The 19777-nt window shown below is 45.0% G+C and overlaps 1 protein-coding gene across 1 annotated transcript; it reads left to right on the top strand.

Annotated features, from left to right (window-relative positions):
• The first annotated feature begins 18757 nt into the window (after positions 1 to 18757).
• Positions 18758 to 19363, top strand: LOC102368072 (olfactory receptor 14A16-like). Its single transcript, XM_025216047.1, has one exon. It carries the CDS (start codon positions 18758 to 18760, stop codon positions 19361 to 19363), a length of 606 nt encoding a protein of 201 aa, XP_025071832.1.
• Positions 19364 to 19777: the final 414 nt, after the last annotated feature.

The raw sequence follows: 19777 nt of genomic DNA, 5'->3' as shown, positions 1-19777 counted from the left end.
AGATGGGGTCACAGTGCTGTGATGATGATGGGATGTGATTGCAAAGTTCAGTGGCGGGGTGGGGTTCCTGCCTCTGTTGTGCCTCGGACGCTCGTGACTCCCACTCCTGCAGCCCCACTTTTGAAATCTGCATGGCATTTGGCCCCTCACCACAGAGAAAAGTTGGACAGCCCTGACTTAGTTGATATCAGGATACAAGACAAGTTGAGTCCAGTGAATTTTTCATCCCTTCTTCAAGATGTTTACAAGTGAGCTTCTTTTCATGTTTTTCCAAATATTGTTTTAATAAGTCCCAGTGGGACAAATTAAAATGAAACCTTGTTCCAAGTTATCTGATCAGCTGAACATAATTTTGAAGGGCTAAGTCAATGCAATGCTTCTTTCCACTTAACTAACAGAAATTATAGGCCCTTGTTTATACCAAGCTGTGCTCTTAGGACATTTCATTGCTTATGTAGCATTTACAAAATGTTACAAATTGTACCAAACTCTTACAAATTACCACATTTACAAAGGTTTCTAACACTTCCCAGGAACTTTCAAATATCTCAGCCCTCTCTTCTGAAGTGTACTATGATACTCTCATCTAGAGCAGTCAATTAGGGTAGTGTTACTGGTTACTTTTACATTATATACAATCTGCGGCATGTTAGGCAGTATTCGTTAGAATAGTTCTGGGGCATTCACATATTAAGGCTTAATCTTGTCTCTGACCTGCACAAGTGTGACTTGATACTGGAGGGTCTGGTGAGCAGAGGTGTGGCCAGGAGACAGGACTCAATCCCTTCTCTGGGAGTGGAGTGACTGTGGGTGAACCAGGATCAGAGCATGGAGCCGAAGGAAGCATGCATCCTTGGGCTCCATGTTTTCAGCATGCTCTGTGGTAGATGTGGGTCAATAGCCCTCCGAGGGGAGGGTTGTATGCTTGGGCCATGACCAGGGGACTAGATCAGACCTCCTTTGTTTCTAAAAAATAGCAGTGTGATGCCATGTAAGCTAGGGCGATGCCCACATGAGTGTTGGGTTTGGGATACTACCATTTTCTTGGAGATTTCAAGAGCTAGGAGATAAAGATGGTGCCTTGATCTGTTAAAAATTACTGTGAACAGCCCCATTTTAAGAAGGTGTTTGTTAGGTCCATTGCCAATGTTTGAGCCAAGGTGGTTACTACCACCTCTGGGCACTGGGTATCATAATCTTAAAGTACTAGGAAAAAGCAACAACTGCTGGTACTGGGCTCTAAGATCCCAGTGATATCTATCCCAACTTTCTAAAATGGGTTTCTAGCAAGGACACTGGAACCAACAGGCCTGATGCCATGTGTGTGGGGCTACCTGCACACATTTAGGGCACACAACAGTTATCTTTAATGTTCTGGTAAATTCTGAGCCAGAAGAACCTGGTGAGTACCAATTCCTGGGTCCCAAACCTCAGGATGTTGTTTGCCAATATAAAAACTTGGTCACAAGCCAAGGTCACATGTTTGTCAATATAAAAACTTGGTTTAAAAGCTAATTTGGCATCAGCTGCTGGTTTCTCCAGACCCCAGTAATTCAATCCCATAGAACCTTCATTGGTACATACCTTTGCAACTCGAAATAATTATCTTGGGTGGCTTGGTGAGAAATTATTCTTGTGTCATTTACTCAAGCCAGCCAACCACAGAGAGGTGCAAAGGTTGAATCCACCCTTTATCTTTGTATGGAATTGAGCCTTGTTTCCTGAGGCTCCAACCTACATGCACATGAACTGCCCACACAGCCTGGTTATCAAAGTGCCACTTGGGCACACTAAAGTAAAACAGGATTTGCCCTTTTACTCATAACAGAGTGGCTGCACTCCAGTTTGGATTTCGTCTACTCCAAAGTGGACTGAGCCCAATCAGATCAACGCTACTGTGAAGATCTCTTCCTTTGTATATCATCTTTTTATATAGAATACATTTCTTTGAAGGTCCCCATGCAGGGTAGTCCTGATGTGATGCAGGGCAGTGGTTACCATCAGAAATAAAGGGCAGAACATTGAGTGAAAAAGGAAAGGCACAGAGAAGTAAGGAGAAACTGACAGACACCCAATGGAGGGAACTAACATAAAACAGTGAAAAAGAGAAATGAAAAGAAACAGGAACAGACAGAAAGAGAGAGGGAGGCAACTCTGTTCACAATATATCTCTGACCACCCAATACTGTTCATGTAACATAGGCAAACACACAAGCAGCCAAATATCTATTTCTTTTCTCAGAATAGGAATGTTGCAGGCTGGTAGAAAATGGTGTTGATAAAGCTGACTAGATCAGGATCTGGCCCTAGGTGCTGCAGTTTGCCTTCTGTGAAATATGGAGGCTATTATTATTTTCTTTCCACGGAGATCTCTCCTGTCCTCCAGAAAGAATGGCGGCTGAGGATCCTTGTATCTCCCCTGGGTGTAAATTTTCTTGTGTCTTTGGACCCAAATAATCCTCTTCTGGCCCTATGTTTATTGGGAGAGTGCTCACTGATCAGAATGTGATTATTTGAACCTATCCTTAACTTCTGGAGTTAGCCAAGAGTATCCTGGGGGGTGATTGCACCTCCTGTCCTCTTGATGGGAATTAGCAGGAACTTAATGTAGTCAAGTGAGTAATAAAAGGGAAAGTTCTGTCTCTAGAAGATTCAGTAGGATTTTCCAGGTGGACAGTTATATGATGAATCTAACCCTGGGTTTTTGTCTCTGTCATTCCCTCTGCAGGCAGACCATAATGTTGCAAAGAAAAAAATGTCCAACCAAAGCTCTGTGTCCGAGGTCATCCTCCTGAGATTCTCTGATGTTTGGGAGCTGGAGATATTGTACTTTGTTATGTTCCTATTGATTTACCTCACGGCCCTGATGGGGAACCTTCTCATCCTCATGGCTTTAATTCTTGACCACCATCTCCACAACCCCATGCACTTCTGCCTGATGAACCTGTCCATCCTGGATATTGAAACCATTTCTGTCATCATTCCCAAACCCATGGCCAACTCCATGCTGAACGTCAGAACTATCTCCTATGTTATCTCCTACGCTCAAGTTTTTTTTCTTTCTCTTCTTGTCAGGAGCAGATTTTTCCCTTCTCACTGTCATAGCATATGACCGCTACATTGCCATCTGCAAGCCCTTGCACTATGAGATGGTCATGAACAGAAGAACATGTGTCCAAATGGCATCCAGTGCCTGGGTAGCAGGGATACTCAACTCTATCATGCACACTTGGAACATATTTGCATTCACCTGCTTTGGAGGCAATGTGGTGGATTTCTTCTTCTGTGTAATCCCCCAACTCCTCAAGCTCTTCTGCTCAGAAACACACCTCAAGGAAATCTTTTTGATGCTTTTCAGTTCCTGCCTAGCTTTGTTCAATTTTGCCCTCATTATTGCATCCTATATTCACATCTTCAGTGCAGTTCTGAGAATCCCCTCAGAGCAGGGATGACATAAAACCTTTTCTACCTGCCTCCCTTGCCAAACTGTTGTCTCTTTGTTAGTCTTTTCTGGCATTTTCACATACTTAAAACCTACACCTGCACCCCATCAGAGCTGGATCTCACAGTGGGTGTCCTATATTCAGTAGTGTCCCCCATTATGAATCCCATAATCTACAGCATGAGGAAGAAGGTGATCTTTGTTGCTGTGAGGAAACTGGCTCACTGTCTGTTCTTCATTGACCACCAGGTGCCCATCCTTCACTAATGAACACTTTGTGGTTCTTGGGCAGTGTCTGCTATGTCTTTGGCAGCACAGAGTCTGCAATAGTGAGCTAGATTCTTCTTAGAACAGTTTTGTGTCTACCAATGATCTAAGTCCAAGTCCTTCCTTCAGGCTTGTAAAGCAGGATTAATGCTATTGCAGCTGACAGTGTGATCCGTCCATCTTTAACTTACGTGTGTGAGAAGAAATAGACCTAAACATTTAGAGCTAGACCTTGACAAATAAACATGACTCCATTGAGCTGGATGGAACCTGACTGAGTGATGCTGTAGGAGGACCTCACCTAATGACTTCAGTTGAGCTGCCTCCATTTCCACCAGGGGGAAATCTGATCTAACAACTCCAGTCATGTTATAGCAACAGAAACCAATCAGTGACCTAACATATATGTATTTGTCTCTCTATGCTTGTGCACTAGACTGTAAGATAAAGACTAGTTTGACTTCACAGATAAGCCTGGAGAGCAGATTTTGATCTCAAAATGATTGGTGTAAACACACTCTACACCCTTTCATGATTCTGTATGATAATAGAGATGTAATCTTGCTGTTTTATTGTAAGCTTCCCATTATCATACATGTGCAGATGGCATTACATATGGTCTTTTCCCCAGTGTTTTCAGACTGAAAGAATACATGTGAGGGGTTTTTCCTGTCCTCAGCCTTGTTGTGTCCCTGAACGTTAGGAGTCTTCTTCTGAAGAAGAAGCCAGGTGCCAGACGATTGGAAGGTAGCTAATGTGGTCCCCATCTTCAAGAAAGGGAAAAGGGAGGACCCGGGCAACTATAGGCCCGTCAGTCTTACCTCAATCCTGGGGAAACTCTTTGAGAAGATCATCAAGGAGCACATTTGTGATGGGCCGGCATCAGAAATGATGCTCAGGGGCAATCGGCATGGATTTATTAGGGGGAGATCATGTCAGACCAACCTGATTGCCTTTTATGATCAGGTCACAAAGGCCATGGACGCAGGTGTCGCGGTGGATGTAGTCTTTCTGGACTTCAGCAAGGCCTTTGACACCGTCTCTCACCCCATCCTAATTAATAAACTAGGCGACTGTGGCATAGATGCCTACACAGTCAGATGGATTGCAGATTGGCTGAAGGGTCACACTCAGAGGGTGGTGGTGGATGGATCATACTCGACTTGGGGGGAGGTGGGTAGTGGAGTCCCCCAGGGCTCGGTCCTGGGGCCTGCGCTGTTCAATTTCTTCATCAGCGATCTTGATGTTGGGGTGGAAAGCAACCTGTTTAAATTCGCTGATGACACCAAAATTTGGGGGGAGGTGAGCACGCTAGCAGGGAGAGAGAGATTGCAGAAGGATCTGGATAGGTTACAGGGGTGGGCAAACAGGAACAGGATGTGTTTCAATACAGACAAGTGCAGGGTGCTGCACTTGGGTAGTAGGAACCAGCAGCACACTTATACGATGGGGAACTCCCTACTTGAGAGCACGGAGGCGGAAAGGGATCTTGGTGTCATTATTGACTCCAAGATGAACATGGGCCGACAATGCGAGGTCATGGTTGGCAGGGCTAACCGGACCTTGTCGTGCATCCACAGGTGCATCTCGAGTAGAGCCAGGGAGGTGATCCTCCCCCTCTATGCGACGCTGGTCAGGCCGCAGCTGGAGTATTGTGTCCAGTTCTGTGCGCCCCATTTCAGGAGGGATGTGGACAACATGGAGAGGGTCCAGAGGAGGGCCACCCGCATGATCCGGGGACAACAGGGCAGACCCTACAGTGAGAGACTGCGGGACCTGAACCTATTCAGCCTCCACAAGAGAAGGCTGAGGGGGGACCTGGTGACCGTCTATAAACTCACTAGGGGGAACCAGAAGGGTTTGGGGGAGACGCTGTTTCCCCTAGCCCCCGCTGGCATAACAAGGAGTAATGGGCACAAGTTGATGGAGAGGAGGTACAGATTGGACATCCGAAAAAACTACTTCACAGTTAGGGCGGCTAGGAGCTGGAACCAACTTCCAAGGGAGGTGGTGCTGGCCCCTACCCTGGGGATCTTTAAGAAGAGGCTGGATACCTACCTGGCTGGACTCATTTGAGTCCCGTTTTTGTATTTAGGGTTCTTTTGTTGTTCTCCCGCCCTGGCGGGGGGTCGGGCTAGAAGATCTATTAGGTCCCTTCCGACCCTAAAACTATGAAACTATGATGTGGGTACTAATGCTGTGTGTGACATACCGAGAGGCATAGTATCATAGAAAATAAGGGTTCGAAGGGACCTCAGGAGGTTACATTTAGTCCAACCCTCTGCTCAAAGCAGGACCATCCCCAACTATATTATCCCAGCTTGAGCTTTGTCAAGCCAGGCTTTAAAAACTTCTAAGGATGCAGATTCCACCACCTCTCTAGATAACTTGTTCCAGTGCTTCACCATCCTACTTGTGAGAGAGTTTTTCCTAATATCCAACCTCAACCTGCTTTGCTGCAAGTTGAGACAATTTCTCCTTGGTCTGTCATCTGCCACCACTGAGAACAGTTCAGCTCCATCCTCTTTTGGAACCACCCCTTTAGTTGAAGGCTGCTACCAAATCCCCTCTGTATCTTCTTCTCCAAACTAAATAAACCCAGTTCCCAGTTCCTGGGAGGGGCCAGGGAAGACTGGGACCACATGAGTCTAGTGGCCCAGTGAGGGGCCAGGGAATAGAATGCAAGACCAGATGGGTCCAAGGGCCTGGACAGTGGAGCCAAGTGAGGGGCCTGAGGTAGATAGTGAGGCCCCACGAGTATAGTGGGACCAGAGGGATTTAGCGCCCCAGAAAAGGGCTACGAATGGAGTGCAGGACTGGATAGGACTGAGGGCCTGGAGACTGGCAAAGTGGAGAACTGAAAGTCCAGGATAACAGACCAAATGGGGCTGGGAGCCTGGAGAGGGGCCAGGAGAGAGACCGAGGGACCTGGTAGCCCAGGGAGCAGTTGTGAGAGACTGAGGTGTTTGAGGGCTGAGAGAGGGGCTGGAGGAGAGACCAAGGGGTCTGGCAACCTGCGTGGGGCTAAAAGGGAGGCTGAGGGGTCTGGCAGCTCAGAGAGGGTCTGTGAGGAGAGACTGAGAGGTCTGTGGGCCTGGAGCAGGGCTGAAAGAGGCTGAGGGGTCAGAGGGCCCAGAGAGAGGCTGCATCAGCAAATGTTAGAACATCTGTTAGGATGCCATCTGTGGGCCATGGGGCATGGGGTAGGGAAGATACGGAGTCATGCAATCGACCTATAAGTCCGGGATCACAATCCAGGTGGTCACTGTAATAAGACAGGGCAGCCTCCCACACGTCATATATCAACTGACATCAAGGCATGGCATGTGAGAGCTAGGCAAACTGCCCATAGGTCAAGGTATTTAAACAATGTTTTGGGGTACCTTGTGATACTACCCCTTTGTTAATGTGAGCACTCACATATATCATGTGAATAGCATTCATCATTTGCCCAAGCCAAAAGCTTCTGTTGTTAGAGGTACTTCTCTAGCGGACAGAAGAGTGTCTGCTAGTTTGGGTGGGAACAGCCTGCCCTTATGTGCCTTCATCTCATCAAGGTGTTCTGCCTCATCACTGGGCGTCCACACTTCACCCATCTCTAGATGTAAGCCCTCCTTGAGCCTGATTGCAGTGCCTCAAAACTGAGGGGATCTAGTCAGTTTCCAGGTGCCCAAGTAGCATAGCATTGCCAACGGCTGATAGGGGTTAGAACAGGGGCGGACAATTATGTTGGGCTGAGGGCTGCTTACTCAGTTTTGGCAAGCCATCAAGGGCCACATGACAGGCAGTCAGGGGCAGATAAATATTAATTTTCTAAAATTTTTAGGGGACCCACAGGCCAGACAGAATGGCCTGGCAGGCCACCTCTGGTCCACGGGGCGCATTTTGCCCACCCCTGGGTTAGAAAGATGAAGTGCGTGCACCACATCAGCTAGTTTTCTGATGCACCTGCCATGTGTGCCTTGGAGTACATAGAAGAAAACTTTGTGCAAGGGAAAAGCTTTGGGCAGGGAAGTCTTGTATTTTAACATTAAAAAGGGTGGCATGACTCTCCTCCATGGCGGCTTCCCGCATGTGCCTCTACCCTGTTTGACAGGTCAAGGTGAGCAGTATTTGGATCTCTCAGAGTAGTGTATTCTGGGTTCACTCCCCATTTTCACTGTTGCAGAAGCAGATTCAACCAGTATAAGCATGGAGTGTGCCTATCCCTCAATTTACTTTCTTACAAATGGCTAAGTTGTGTTTAATCTATTTTGTTTGGTGACTCTGAAAGACAATATGTATTTGGTCTAATTTGACATCCATTTTATTCATGTTTTAATCATTACTGAGATGTCTGTGAGTACTTCTGCTCTCAAGACATTTAATATGATGGGCCAAACTTGCTCAAGACATTACTTAGTTTAGGATATTCCAAGTGGTGCCTTGGGCTGCTATCCAGCCCCCTTTCTCCCCATTGATCCTGCTGTAACTATCAGCCAGAGTCTCTGGGCTCTTCTTCCCTTGTCAGGGTTTTGGTGCTTCCCCAACTCCTTGAGTGGGGGCAGGCGGCACAGTGTTGGTGTTAAGGTCAGTGCCTGGGGGTGGATATGGGGTGACAGTACAGTGGTGGGGATGGGGCACTATTCTACAGCTCAGTGAGAGTGGGGGTTTCTGCCTGGGGTGAGGGTTCCTGCCTGGGCTGTGCCCAGGAGGCTCATGATTTAGCCCCAGTGCAGCCCCACTTTTGCAATATCCATGATATTTGGCCCATTGTCACATGGAAAAAAAAAACTGGACTGTCCTAACTTAGTTGACATCAGCCTACAAGACTGGTTGAGTCTAGTAATTTTTTTTCTCCCCCTTTGCAACATGTGTACAAATGGACTGCATGTCATGTTTTTGCAAAGATCTTGTAATAAATCACAGTGGGATGAATTAAAATGAAAACCTGTTCACTGTTAGCTGATTAACTGAAGATAATTTTGAAGGGCTAAATCAATGCAATACTTCTGTCTACATAATTAAATAGATGGTTGATACCCCAGTGATAGCTGACTGTGTTCTCCAGAGCACATTTAAGTGCTTATGTAACAGGTAAGAAATGATTCTAGCACTTGTAAATTCTAACACTTAGACATTTTGTAACATTTTCCAGCCACTTGAAAAAAAAAATCAGCCATCTCCTCTAAGGGTTATTATTCCAGTCTCTTATGGAGCATTGAATTAGGATTGTGCTGCAGGTTACTTTTAAACTATACTAAATCTGTAGCATGTTCATAGATTCATAGATTGTAGAGTCAGAAGGAACCACAATGGATCATCATGTCCGACCCCCTGCCCCTGGCAGGAAAGAGGACGGAGGTCAGATGACCCCAGCCAGGTGACTGTGAAGCCTTCTCTTGAAGACCTCCAAGTTATGTGATAGTACTACCTCTCTTGGAAGTCCATTCCAGATTCTAGCCACCCTTACTGTAAAACATTTCTTCCTAATGTCTAACCTAAATCTACTCTCAACTAGTTTGCACCCATTATTCCTAGTTACTCCCTGGGGTGCTCTGGTAAATAGTGTATCACCAATTCCCTGTTGTTCTCCCTTGATAAACTTATAGGTGGCTACAAGGTCTCCCCTTAGCTGTCTCTTGTGAAGGCTGAAGAACTCCAGATCTCTCAACCTCCCCACATAGGGTTTTTCATGCGAGTGGCCCTCCTCTGAACCCTCTCCAGATTCTCTGTGTCCCTCTTGAAGTGCGGTGCCCAAAACTGGACACAGTACTCTAACTGCGGCCTGACCAATGCCGCATAGAGGGGGAGCATCACCTCCCTTGATCTGTTGGTCATGCATCTGCTAATACACAAGAAGGTGCGATTGGCCTTGTTGATGGCCTCGTTACACTGCCAGCTCATGTTCATCTTGGAGTCAACTATGACTCCAAGAACTCTCTCAGCCTCTGAGCTGCTAAGGAGGTCATCCCCCAACCTATAGGTGAGCTGGGGATTCCTCCTTCCTAGGTGGAGTACCTGACATTTATCTTTGTTGAATTGCATCCTATTTCATTCCACCCATTGATCCAACCTGTCCAGGTCAGCCTGTATCTTCTCCCTGCCCTCCAGTGTGTTAACCTTGCCCCATAATTTGGTATCATCTGCAAACTTGGAGAGGGTGCTCTCCACATCCTCATCCAAATCACTGATGACATTAATTAACACTGGTATTAAATAATACTGGACCATGAACTGAACCCTGTGGGACACCACTGCCCACCTCCTTCCATCCCGAGAATGACCCATCCACCATCACGGTCTGCGTGCAGTCTGTAAGGCAGTTAGACACTCACCTGACTGTGTAGTCATCCACTCCACAGCCTGTTAGCTTCCCTAAGAGAATAGGATGTGCAACTGTGTCGAAGGCCTTCCTAAAATCCAGGTAGGTGACATCAGCCTCAGCTGTTAGGCAATGTTAGAATAGTTTCAGAGCCGTCACAGTTAAGGCTCAATGCCATTTGTGACCTGCACAAATGTTACTTGTCACAAGAGGGTCTGACTAGCAGAATTGTGGCCAGAAGGCAGGACTCTATCCCTCCTCGGGTAGTGAAGCATCCACAGAAAGTATTCTCCTTGGGCTTCATGTTCTCATCATGCTCTGCTCTAGGAAGCCCTTTTTCCAGGACAGTGAGAATGTGGGAAGGGAAACCATACCCCCACCACCTCTCAAATTCCCCTGGCTCTGGGAGAGCCATGTGGATCTGGGTCAAAGGCAGAACCCTCGGAGGGGGAGGGCTCTGTGTGTGGCCCCCAGCCTCAGGTCCTGAATCAGAGCCTTGGGATCCTGAGAGCCAACAGCGTGATGTCATGTGACCTAAGGTGATACCCACATGGGGTAGGTGGGGGTATTGGTTTGGGATAGTACCACCCCTTTGTGCAGTAGAGCTTGGGATGGTATAAATTGTTCAGGAAGAGAAGGTCTTGGGAGGTGTGCATCCTGGGATGTTGGATGACTTCAGACTGTTCAAGTTTTCTATGTGGAGCAGACCATAGGTGACTGGTGCCCCTTGGGGGCATGTGCCCCCCCTGACACCAGCCAGCCACCGGAGGGGTCCCCCTGGTGGCTGATCATGCTGACCGGGGGTGGTCACCTGGTGGCAAATCGTGTTGAGTGGGGGGTTCCCTACCCCCAATCTCACTCACCGAAAATCGGCTGTGCTGCTTCCGGAAATCCCACAGCCACTTCCGGAAGCAATGTGGCCACTTTTCCTGGCAGCCCCACTCCCCAGCTGGGGCTTGCAGGGGGGGCACTGGAACTCCCACCTTCCCCCTGCCTTCTGGCTAAATGGGGAGAGCAGCCTGACAGGGGGTGCACTGGCACTCTCAGGCGGTGCACGTGCACCCCCATGTACCCCCTATACATCACCACTGGAGCAGACTAACAATACTCTAATTTAAAATGGGTAGAATAGTTCAAAGATAACCCTTGCCCAAAGTGGCACATCCCCGCTAGTGATCTTGCCAGCTTCTGCTTGAAGTTTATAGGGACAGTGTCTTGCCTCTATAAAACTGTGTAGCTGAAGTTTTTTCAGGGGGAAGAGGCTGAGGACATAAAGGGCAGGCTGCTGGGGGTGGGTGGGCCACTAAGGAACCCTAAAAAAATTCTGTGGTTCCTTCTTGGGGCACATCTGCTGCTTTGGAGTTCAGGAGGTGCAGGAGAGTGGGAAAGGCTAGGAATGGCACATCTTGGGATGCTGGGGGATACTAAATGGATCATGTTATGTCAGTGAAATGCTCAGAAGTTTACTTCAAACTACCTAGTTAACATCATAGTTTCATAGTAGCTAGGGTCAGGAGGGACCTGAACAGATCATCTAGCCTGTCCCCCTGCTACAGGCAGGGATGAATGCTGGGTTCACAAGACCCCAGACAGGTGATCATCCAACCTCCTCTTGAATTTGCCCAAGGTAGGGGCGAGGACCACCTCCCTGGTCAATGCATGTTAATACTTTCTTTAAGTGGCAAAACTTCTAAGATTCTGAAAGCACACTTAGCAGCAGTTAAGGATCCCAAATGTGAAATCTTTCAAGTTTAAAGCATTCTTAACAAGAACTAATTGCAACATGTAATCTAACTCTTAGTCTCTTGGCAACCAAGTAAGCATTCAGCTAAATTTGCCCTCAGAGCTGATGGCTGAAATGATTGTAGTGCTAGCAGAACCCAGTATAGATATATCTCTAACCTTCCAGTGAACACCACAACGTCACTTAAATATGCAGCAGAATACTGTTGTGAATATGTACTTGCCCTTCCCCAATTGATGTTAGTTTTTCAAGTCAAGGTATTGGGTAGGCATCAGACTTGGATATTGCATTCCATTTGACAGTCAAAGCAGAATCAGATTGTTTTGTCTGGGTTGAACTGGGATGACTGAGCTGCACCATTTGCTCACTAATTCTTCCATTCCTCCCATATGCAACATATTTTCCCTTCCCTCTTTACTGTGTCCTACAGTCACTTGGATAGAAGGGAGAACCTCTTTGGATGGAACAACCTTGTTTTAGGATGATCCAAAGTTTCATTAACATGGTTCTCCATGGCTTGGTCAGCAACACATGCAGAAACTTCTCTCAGTAGGTCTGCCATTTCAAAGCCTTAGATCTGCCATTTCAAAGACCTAGATCTGCTTCTGGGGATCAGTAATCTGTTTCAAGAATTTGACTCATACTGTCCAATCAACCAATGAATCTTACAAAAATAATAGAAGACCTTTTTAATTATACACCCATGAAACTAACTGTAGACCATGCATGAAATATTCACTATATCTGGTCAGTTCGTACTTGATGACTAAGCGTAATTCTATTACACTCTGTTAAAGTCCCTGTAAAAAGCATTCTCCTCAACTTTGAAAGTCCCTTCTCAGCCTTGCTTCAATTTCTCACTAAGCCTGGAGGCAAAAATGACAGACATTTACATAGTAGTTAAAGTAAAATCAGAGTGATTACAATGAAGGACCCCTGATCATTAGGTGCTTAATTGGTGGAATAGAACATTAGAGAGTGTCTCCTGTGTTTGTCTTCCATAAGTATTAGTTGTATCTTCTCCAGATACAAACCATGACTAATGCAGACTGGAAAATAATAGCCATGACACAGTCCTCCTGTTGGGATTGGGGAAAATTCCTGATCTGTAGGCTTCCTTATTTCAGTTCTTTCTGCTAAGCTACATTGTGACTAGAACTGTGATCCCTTTAATTGTTGATTGAATTATGATAGATCAGTTTCTTCCTAGACCCATGTTCTTCTTTGGAGAAAACTTGTCCTGCTTGGAAATCTGCTATACCTAAACCCTTATGCCAAGGATGGTGGCCAGTTTCTTAATGAAAACAACAATAAAAGCATTTGGTGGCTGGTTAACACAATTATAATTCTTTGATTTTTTTTTTGTCACATGCAGAATGTTAGCTGATGTCTCTGATGCTTTCTGATTGGTACTTACCTTTATAAAACCCTCTGCATTGTGTAAACCTCATGTACAGGAGTTTCTGCTTCCAACTTGCAGCTAGGGCCTGGAGAAATGAATTCCTAGCTAGCTGCACCCTACCATTGCTGGCTTCTCAACTAACCTCCTGCCATCCCAATGAAACTGAAAATTTCTTTAGGGTCTATGGCCCATAAGTCAAGCCTCTCCTGTTGTGAAAGCCAGCTGGGCTCCCTACTGGACAGCATTCTAGCATCCTTGTTTTCACTGCCTTAGTTTTTACTGATGCTGACATAGTGTTCTTGGTGCTTGGTTACAACTCAAACTATGCTTTCCATCACTCAGAAGGAAACAGCATTGTCTGATATCTCTCACCTGCTTGTCATCACCTAATATAAACCTTATTCTTGATTATTTGTTACCAATTGGCAAAGAATAGAAAGTCGTCAACATTTTTTTTCCTCTCTCCTACACTTCCCTGACTCCCACTGTCAATCTCCTCTTTTAGAGAAGCAGGATGTTGTCTGTCATGGTTCCCTTGCTTTATCTGTGGTAGATTTGGGTGTTATGTCTTGTGTTGTGTCAGGCTTGCTGATAGATTTAGAAGAAGCCTAGGCTATGGATTTGAAAATAAGTATTTGAAAAGGGCTGATCCTGCGTAAGCAGGGGGTTGGATTCGAGGACCTCTGGAAGTTCCTTCAGGCCCTACTTCTCTCTGATTCTATAATTGACAGTGTGAGGGACAAAGAGGCAAAGGAGGCACTGAGGAAAGGGATAAGGAAGCTTATGTCTCACAGTCAGTGTAATGAAAACCAAGCTTTGCCTTTAGTGAATGGAACTGGGATAATCTGAGCTAATATAGAGTCAAAAAGGCCAACTCAGGCAGGTCTATAATGATTTCTCTGGCTAAATTAGAGTGAATTATGAACCTACTAGGTGGGACTTTCAAAGGTAATGCTGTAATGTAGAACTTTCAACTGAAAGTTAATGCAGATGGTGGTCTGAAGTCACTTAGGGGTAAATCCAGAGAGGCACTTGAGGCATTCTAACATCTAAAAAGGAAACACCTGGACAAAAATGGGAGAATGGAGGTGCCTAGTTTTTCTTTTTTTGGCTATTTGCAGTTAGGCATGTTGAAGGCTAATTAAGAGAGGTGAGAGGCTGAGAGGAAACTGCTTAGAAATGTATAAGGGAATTGCTGAAGAGGGATATTGGTCTCAATTCACAGTCTCTCTGGGAGGATGGACACCTTCATGTGCTCAGGATTCAGAGAATCCAGTTTTTTCTCTGAGTTTAGGTACCTGTTATTACTATGGTAGTGGGCTTTGTCAACCACCCTTGGCATGAGAACCTTCTGTTTTAAGAACATGACCAGTCTGAGCACAACTGCAAGACCATATTGTGTGTGTGTCTCAGGAGAGTGCCCTCATCGCCAGGCTCTAGACCAATCTGTGGAATTAGGTATCCTTCATTACCACCACTGCCATCAAAACCTTGAAGCAGAAGCACCTTTGGTTCACCAGCCACCTGGCTGCCAGGCTCAGCAGGAGCCATTGAATCTCTGAGGGGAAACTTGGTTGGTAAAGGGGCGCATTATGGGTGGTGGACCTCTTGTGTCTCAGCAGTTGTTTATAGCTTATTGCCCCAAACACCCCTAAACGATGGCAATAAAACATGGATTATAATCCCCCAGGCAAGGAGACACTCAACCCCTCTAGGAAGAAAAACCAAAGTGTGCATGGTAGATGCACACACCCACACAATCAGGTGTTGTGCAGCAGTTGCTTATATGGGAAAGCAGTAGAAGGGCAGGAGGTCTTTTTCACCTGGGAACATCCTAGAAGACTGACTGGTAGAACTACTAGTAAAAACTGGCAGAAAGATAAACTAACTGTATCTCCAAGGACCATTGATGACCCAAAGATGGATGGTGCATGAAGGTATATACCTCTCTTTTCACTCTAGCACTCTTTGGAGCAGAAGGATGAAGGTGGCAATATAACAGACATATAGTGACAATAAGGAAGGCCATGATTGCTGGGTTGAATCATTGCAGCTAGAAAAAGGGAGTTGAGCACAGTGTTCATTAGGGTGGAGTCTTTAGACTTGGGGATAGTGATATAAAGGAGTATCTGTTTTGGAGAATTTGTCATCATGGGAACACCATATTCCGTGCTCTTAGGCAGTCTACTATTGTGTGGCCAAGGACCTGGGGGCCCTTGTATCCAGAGCACTGCACTTGGCTTGTGTGACCAAGAGTATGGGGGCCTCAAGGTGTGTGGGAACCCTGTTGGATACTGGAATGCCTTGGACCCCAAGTGTTTCAAGCAGAATAAATGAGGAATGACCAACCAGCTTTTGGGGGCACAATACTGTCTCATTAGAAGGTTTTGCAACCAACTCTACTCCTGGCTCCTTGCCAGGTGCCTCATGTACCTTTGTCCAGGACTCAGGGGGATGCTTAGCTGGAAGCTCATTGGATGAAACATTGATAAACACTCTAGCTTGCACAGAGCTTACCTCCACAAATCATGTGCAGTCAGCAAGTAATCTCAGAATAGTTCTAGCAGATGCACTTTAAAATGACCCCTGAAGACAGATTACTATGTACATAATTAGGGAGAATAGGTAGAGCGAATAGGAGGAGACAGAGAGATAGGGCGTCATATAAATATCTTTAAATACATAGACAGACAGAGTCGAACAGAAAGATTAATTCAAAGAACTTTGGATTTTTAAGCAGAAAGACATCACAACACGGAGTTATCCAGAATAAATGCAGTAAGTTTATTTCTGGTTTTGGAGATATATTATGGGATATATAATCCCATTGAGCCAGTAGAGTAGAGACAGTCCCTTATGGCTGAGAGGCTTTAGTCAGGATATCCTAACTTGAGGAGACCGATGACCTCACAGTCACAACTTTCTTATAACCCTCTGATCCTAAGGCTGGTTTCAGGACCAACCATTCATGAGCAGTATATATTCTTTCCAGATTTTTGTTGCCAGATTAATTTTAAATTGTGAAAATTGAGGGCTTGTCTACCTGTGACACTCTGGTGGCTTCCAAGTCTTATTTAAGTTTTCAGCTGGTTCAGCTGAACTTCATTAAACCCTCAAATGGACAATTTCCATTTGGCTTGCTTCCTGGCTAATGTGGAATTAGCTACAATAAATTAAGGATACTTCAGTTGAGACTACAGGAGTTCTGTCTTGGATTTAAATAAACCGGGCAAATCCTCTTGCACTTCCCCACTTTGCTGGATAAGGAATTTGTTACTTTGGGGAGTTCTGTGTAAAGAACCCATGAGATGGGCTAAGGCACTAGTTACTTTTAGAAAACGAAGGTAGAAAGTTTGTGTGCCATTTCTGTCTCTTTGAAAGACATAGTAATATCAAAGATTAATTTAGAGATGTTTATAATGGATTAAGAAGTCTAAAGAAGAACAGCTACACCATTCTTAAATGCTGAAAACCTGGGTTAGAAAGTATGTGGGATATTGTAAAATCCAGGTCAGTCCTCTGGTGAGCAGAAATAACTTGGCTATGCATTATAGTGCAGTTGAGAAACAGATGAAGAGAGCAAGGAGTATGTGGAGGAAAACTGCTAGAGTATAGATTTTCAATATGTCTGTCTGTCACACTGTTTTTCTGTCTATATATAATCATAGAAAATTAGGGTTGGAAGGTATGTCAGGAGGTCATCTCATTGCTCAAAGCAGGACCATCCTCAACTATATCATCCAAGCTAAGGCTTTCTCTATCATGGTTTTAAAAACCACTAAGTAAGGAGATTCCACAACCTCTCTGGGTGGGCAGTTTCAGTGCTTTGCTACCCTCCAAGTGAAAAAAGTTTTTCCTAATATGTAATCTAAGTTTCTCTGCTGCAACTTTAATCTCTCTGTCTATCTGTCTGTTTGTCTGTTTATCTATCTATCTATCTATCTTGAAAACTGTTCAATTGGATTTCATTAGATCCATCTATATGTACTTTGGATCAAACCTCATTTCACTTTTAAAGACTGGGATGATACTTATAGCACTTGGTTATTAGAACAGTTGGCTGCATAGTGGCAGATGCAGTGTCAAATCTTCTCAGGTGGGGGAGACCTATATCCCACTTTGTTTTGCTAACTGAGTAAGTGGCATAAAGACTAACATTGTGGGCTAAGAGGAAGATCAAATACTTGATAGTCAAATTATGATCCATGTGCAGGGTCATTCTGTTTTGCTGGGGTTTCCATGTGGGTGTAGTGCATCCTACTGAACATGCCCTTTAGGGACATACAGGAAGAAATGGAGTTAGAGGCATCTCTAAGTGTCACTTTGGCCACTAATGAAAAAGGATTTTGCCCTTTCATTCACAATATAGTGACTTCATTCAACTTTGCCTTCCCTCCAGTCCAAAGTGGACTGAAAACAATAAAACTAAAGCTACTTTGTAGTTCCATTCCCTTGCACATCATCCTTTTATGTGGAATCCATTGGTTTGAGGACCCCCAAGCATGGCAGTCCTAAGGTAGTGCAAGGCAGGTGTTATCATAAAAAACAAAAGGCAGAGCAAGAAGAGAAAAAGGACAGGCACTGAAAAGTAACCAGAGAGAGTTAGACACCTGAAGCAAGGAACTAACTTTGAACAGTGAAAAGAGAAATTAAAGTAAACAGCAACAGAGAGGGAGAAAGAGAAATGTGTTTCCTGTTTCACTCTGGCCACTTCAGAATGTCTTTTTACCAGTTTCATGTGATGCAATGTGATGTGATGTAGGCCAGCAGGAAATGGTGTCAATAAAAAAGACCAGATCAGGATCTGGTCACAGGTACTGTGGTTTTCTTCTTGTGAAATGTGGAGAGTGTACTTCCCTTCTCTCCATACAGATCTTTCCTGCCCTCCAAAGTGAATGGTCCTGCTGCTCCTGGAAATTCCCATAGATGTAAATGCTCTTGTGTCATTGGGTCCAAATAATCCTCCTTTGGTTGTGTGTTAGTTGGTAGGATGTTCATTAAGCAAAATGTAGCTGCTTTGCCCTTCTCTTAACTCCTCCAGTTAGCCAAGACTAACTCCTAAAAGCACCGCAATTCCTTCTGATGGAAATCAGCAGGAGTATAATGCAAACAACTGAATAATATAAGAGGAAGTTCTGTCGCTAGGAGATTCAGTAGGTTTTTCAGATGGACAATCATATGGTGATTCTAACTCATGATTTTTGTATCTGTCATTCCCTCTACAGGCAGCCCACAAATGGTGCAAGAAAGATATTGTTAAATCAAAGCTCTGTGTCTGACTTCATCCTCCTGAGATTCTCTGATGCTTGGGAGTTGCAGATTTTCTATTTTGTCATGTTTCTAGTCATTTACATCACTGCCCTGATGGGGAACCTTCTCATCATTGTGGCTGTAGTCCTTGACCACCGTCTTCACAACCCTATGCATTTCTTCTTGATGAATCTGTCCATACTGGATGTGGGAACCATTTCTGTCATTCTCCCCAAAACCATGGCCAACTCCCTGTTGAACATCACAACAATATCCTATGGTGGGTGTGCCACTCAAGTGTTTTTCTTTGGCTTCTTGGTGGGAGCAGATCTTTGTATACTCACCGTCATGGCATATGACCGCTATGTTGCCATCTGCAAGCCCTTGCACTATGAGATGGTCATGAACAGAAGAGCATGTGTCCAGATGGCATCCAGTGCCTGGGTAGCAGGGATGCTCAATTCTATCATGCACACTTGGAACATGTTTGCATTCACTTTTTGCCAAGGCAATGTAGTGGACTTGTTCTTCTGTGAAATCCCCCAGCTCCTTAAGCTCTCCTGTTCGGACACATATTTCAGGGAACTGTTTATGATGTTTATCAGTTTCTGCTTAATTCTGTCCTGTTTTATTCTGATTGTTGCGTCCTATATTCAGATCTTCAGTGCAGTCCTGAGAATCCCCTCAGACCAGGGCCGGCATAAAGCCTTTTCTACGTGCCTCCCTCACCTCATTGTGGTCTCCTTGTTTATCTTTTCTGGCACATTTGCCTACTTCAAACCTACCTCCCATTCCCCATCGGGAGTGGACCTCATAGCAGCTGCCATATATTCAGTAGTGCCCCCCATGATGAATCCTATTATCTACAGCATGAGGAACAAGGAGATTCTTGCGGCTATGAGGAAACTGGCTCACTGTCTGTTCTTCACTGACCAGGTGTCCATTCTTCTCTAATGAGCTAGCTGTCACTCTGCTTTGTGGCCAGTACCTGGTATTTTTTTAACAGCACAGCATCTGAATAACAGGCTCTATTCTTCTTACAACTGGTTCGCAACCACCAGTGAACCAAGGGTGAGCCCTTCTTTTCTTTGTGCTTATAAGGAAGAGTTTTTAAAGGTCAATGCAATTCAAATGGAGGCTTAGGAGCAGTTTCTGTAATGCCTCAGTATCTAGCCCCCATTGTGTGAAAGGAAATTTAGGTCTTTACATGCTAAGCATACTTACTGCAATGGCTGGTACATAAACTGTTTAAAAGACCCATGGGTAAGTTAAGCAGCTTTTTGTAAAATCATACAAATAGCATTTGCTCTTTGCCAAAGACTTGTATCTAAAGTTGGAGGCACCACTCCAGATGATTTAATGGAGAAC

This window comes from Alligator sinensis, unplaced genomic scaffold (assembly GCF_000455745.1).
Source record: "Alligator sinensis unplaced genomic scaffold, ASM45574v1 scaffold79_1, whole genome shotgun sequence".
NCBI classification, from domain to species: Eukaryota; Metazoa; Chordata; order Crocodylia; family Alligatoridae; genus Alligator; species Alligator sinensis.
Note: the sequence above shows the minus strand (reverse complement) of the source record. Positions and strands in the feature narration are given on the sequence as shown.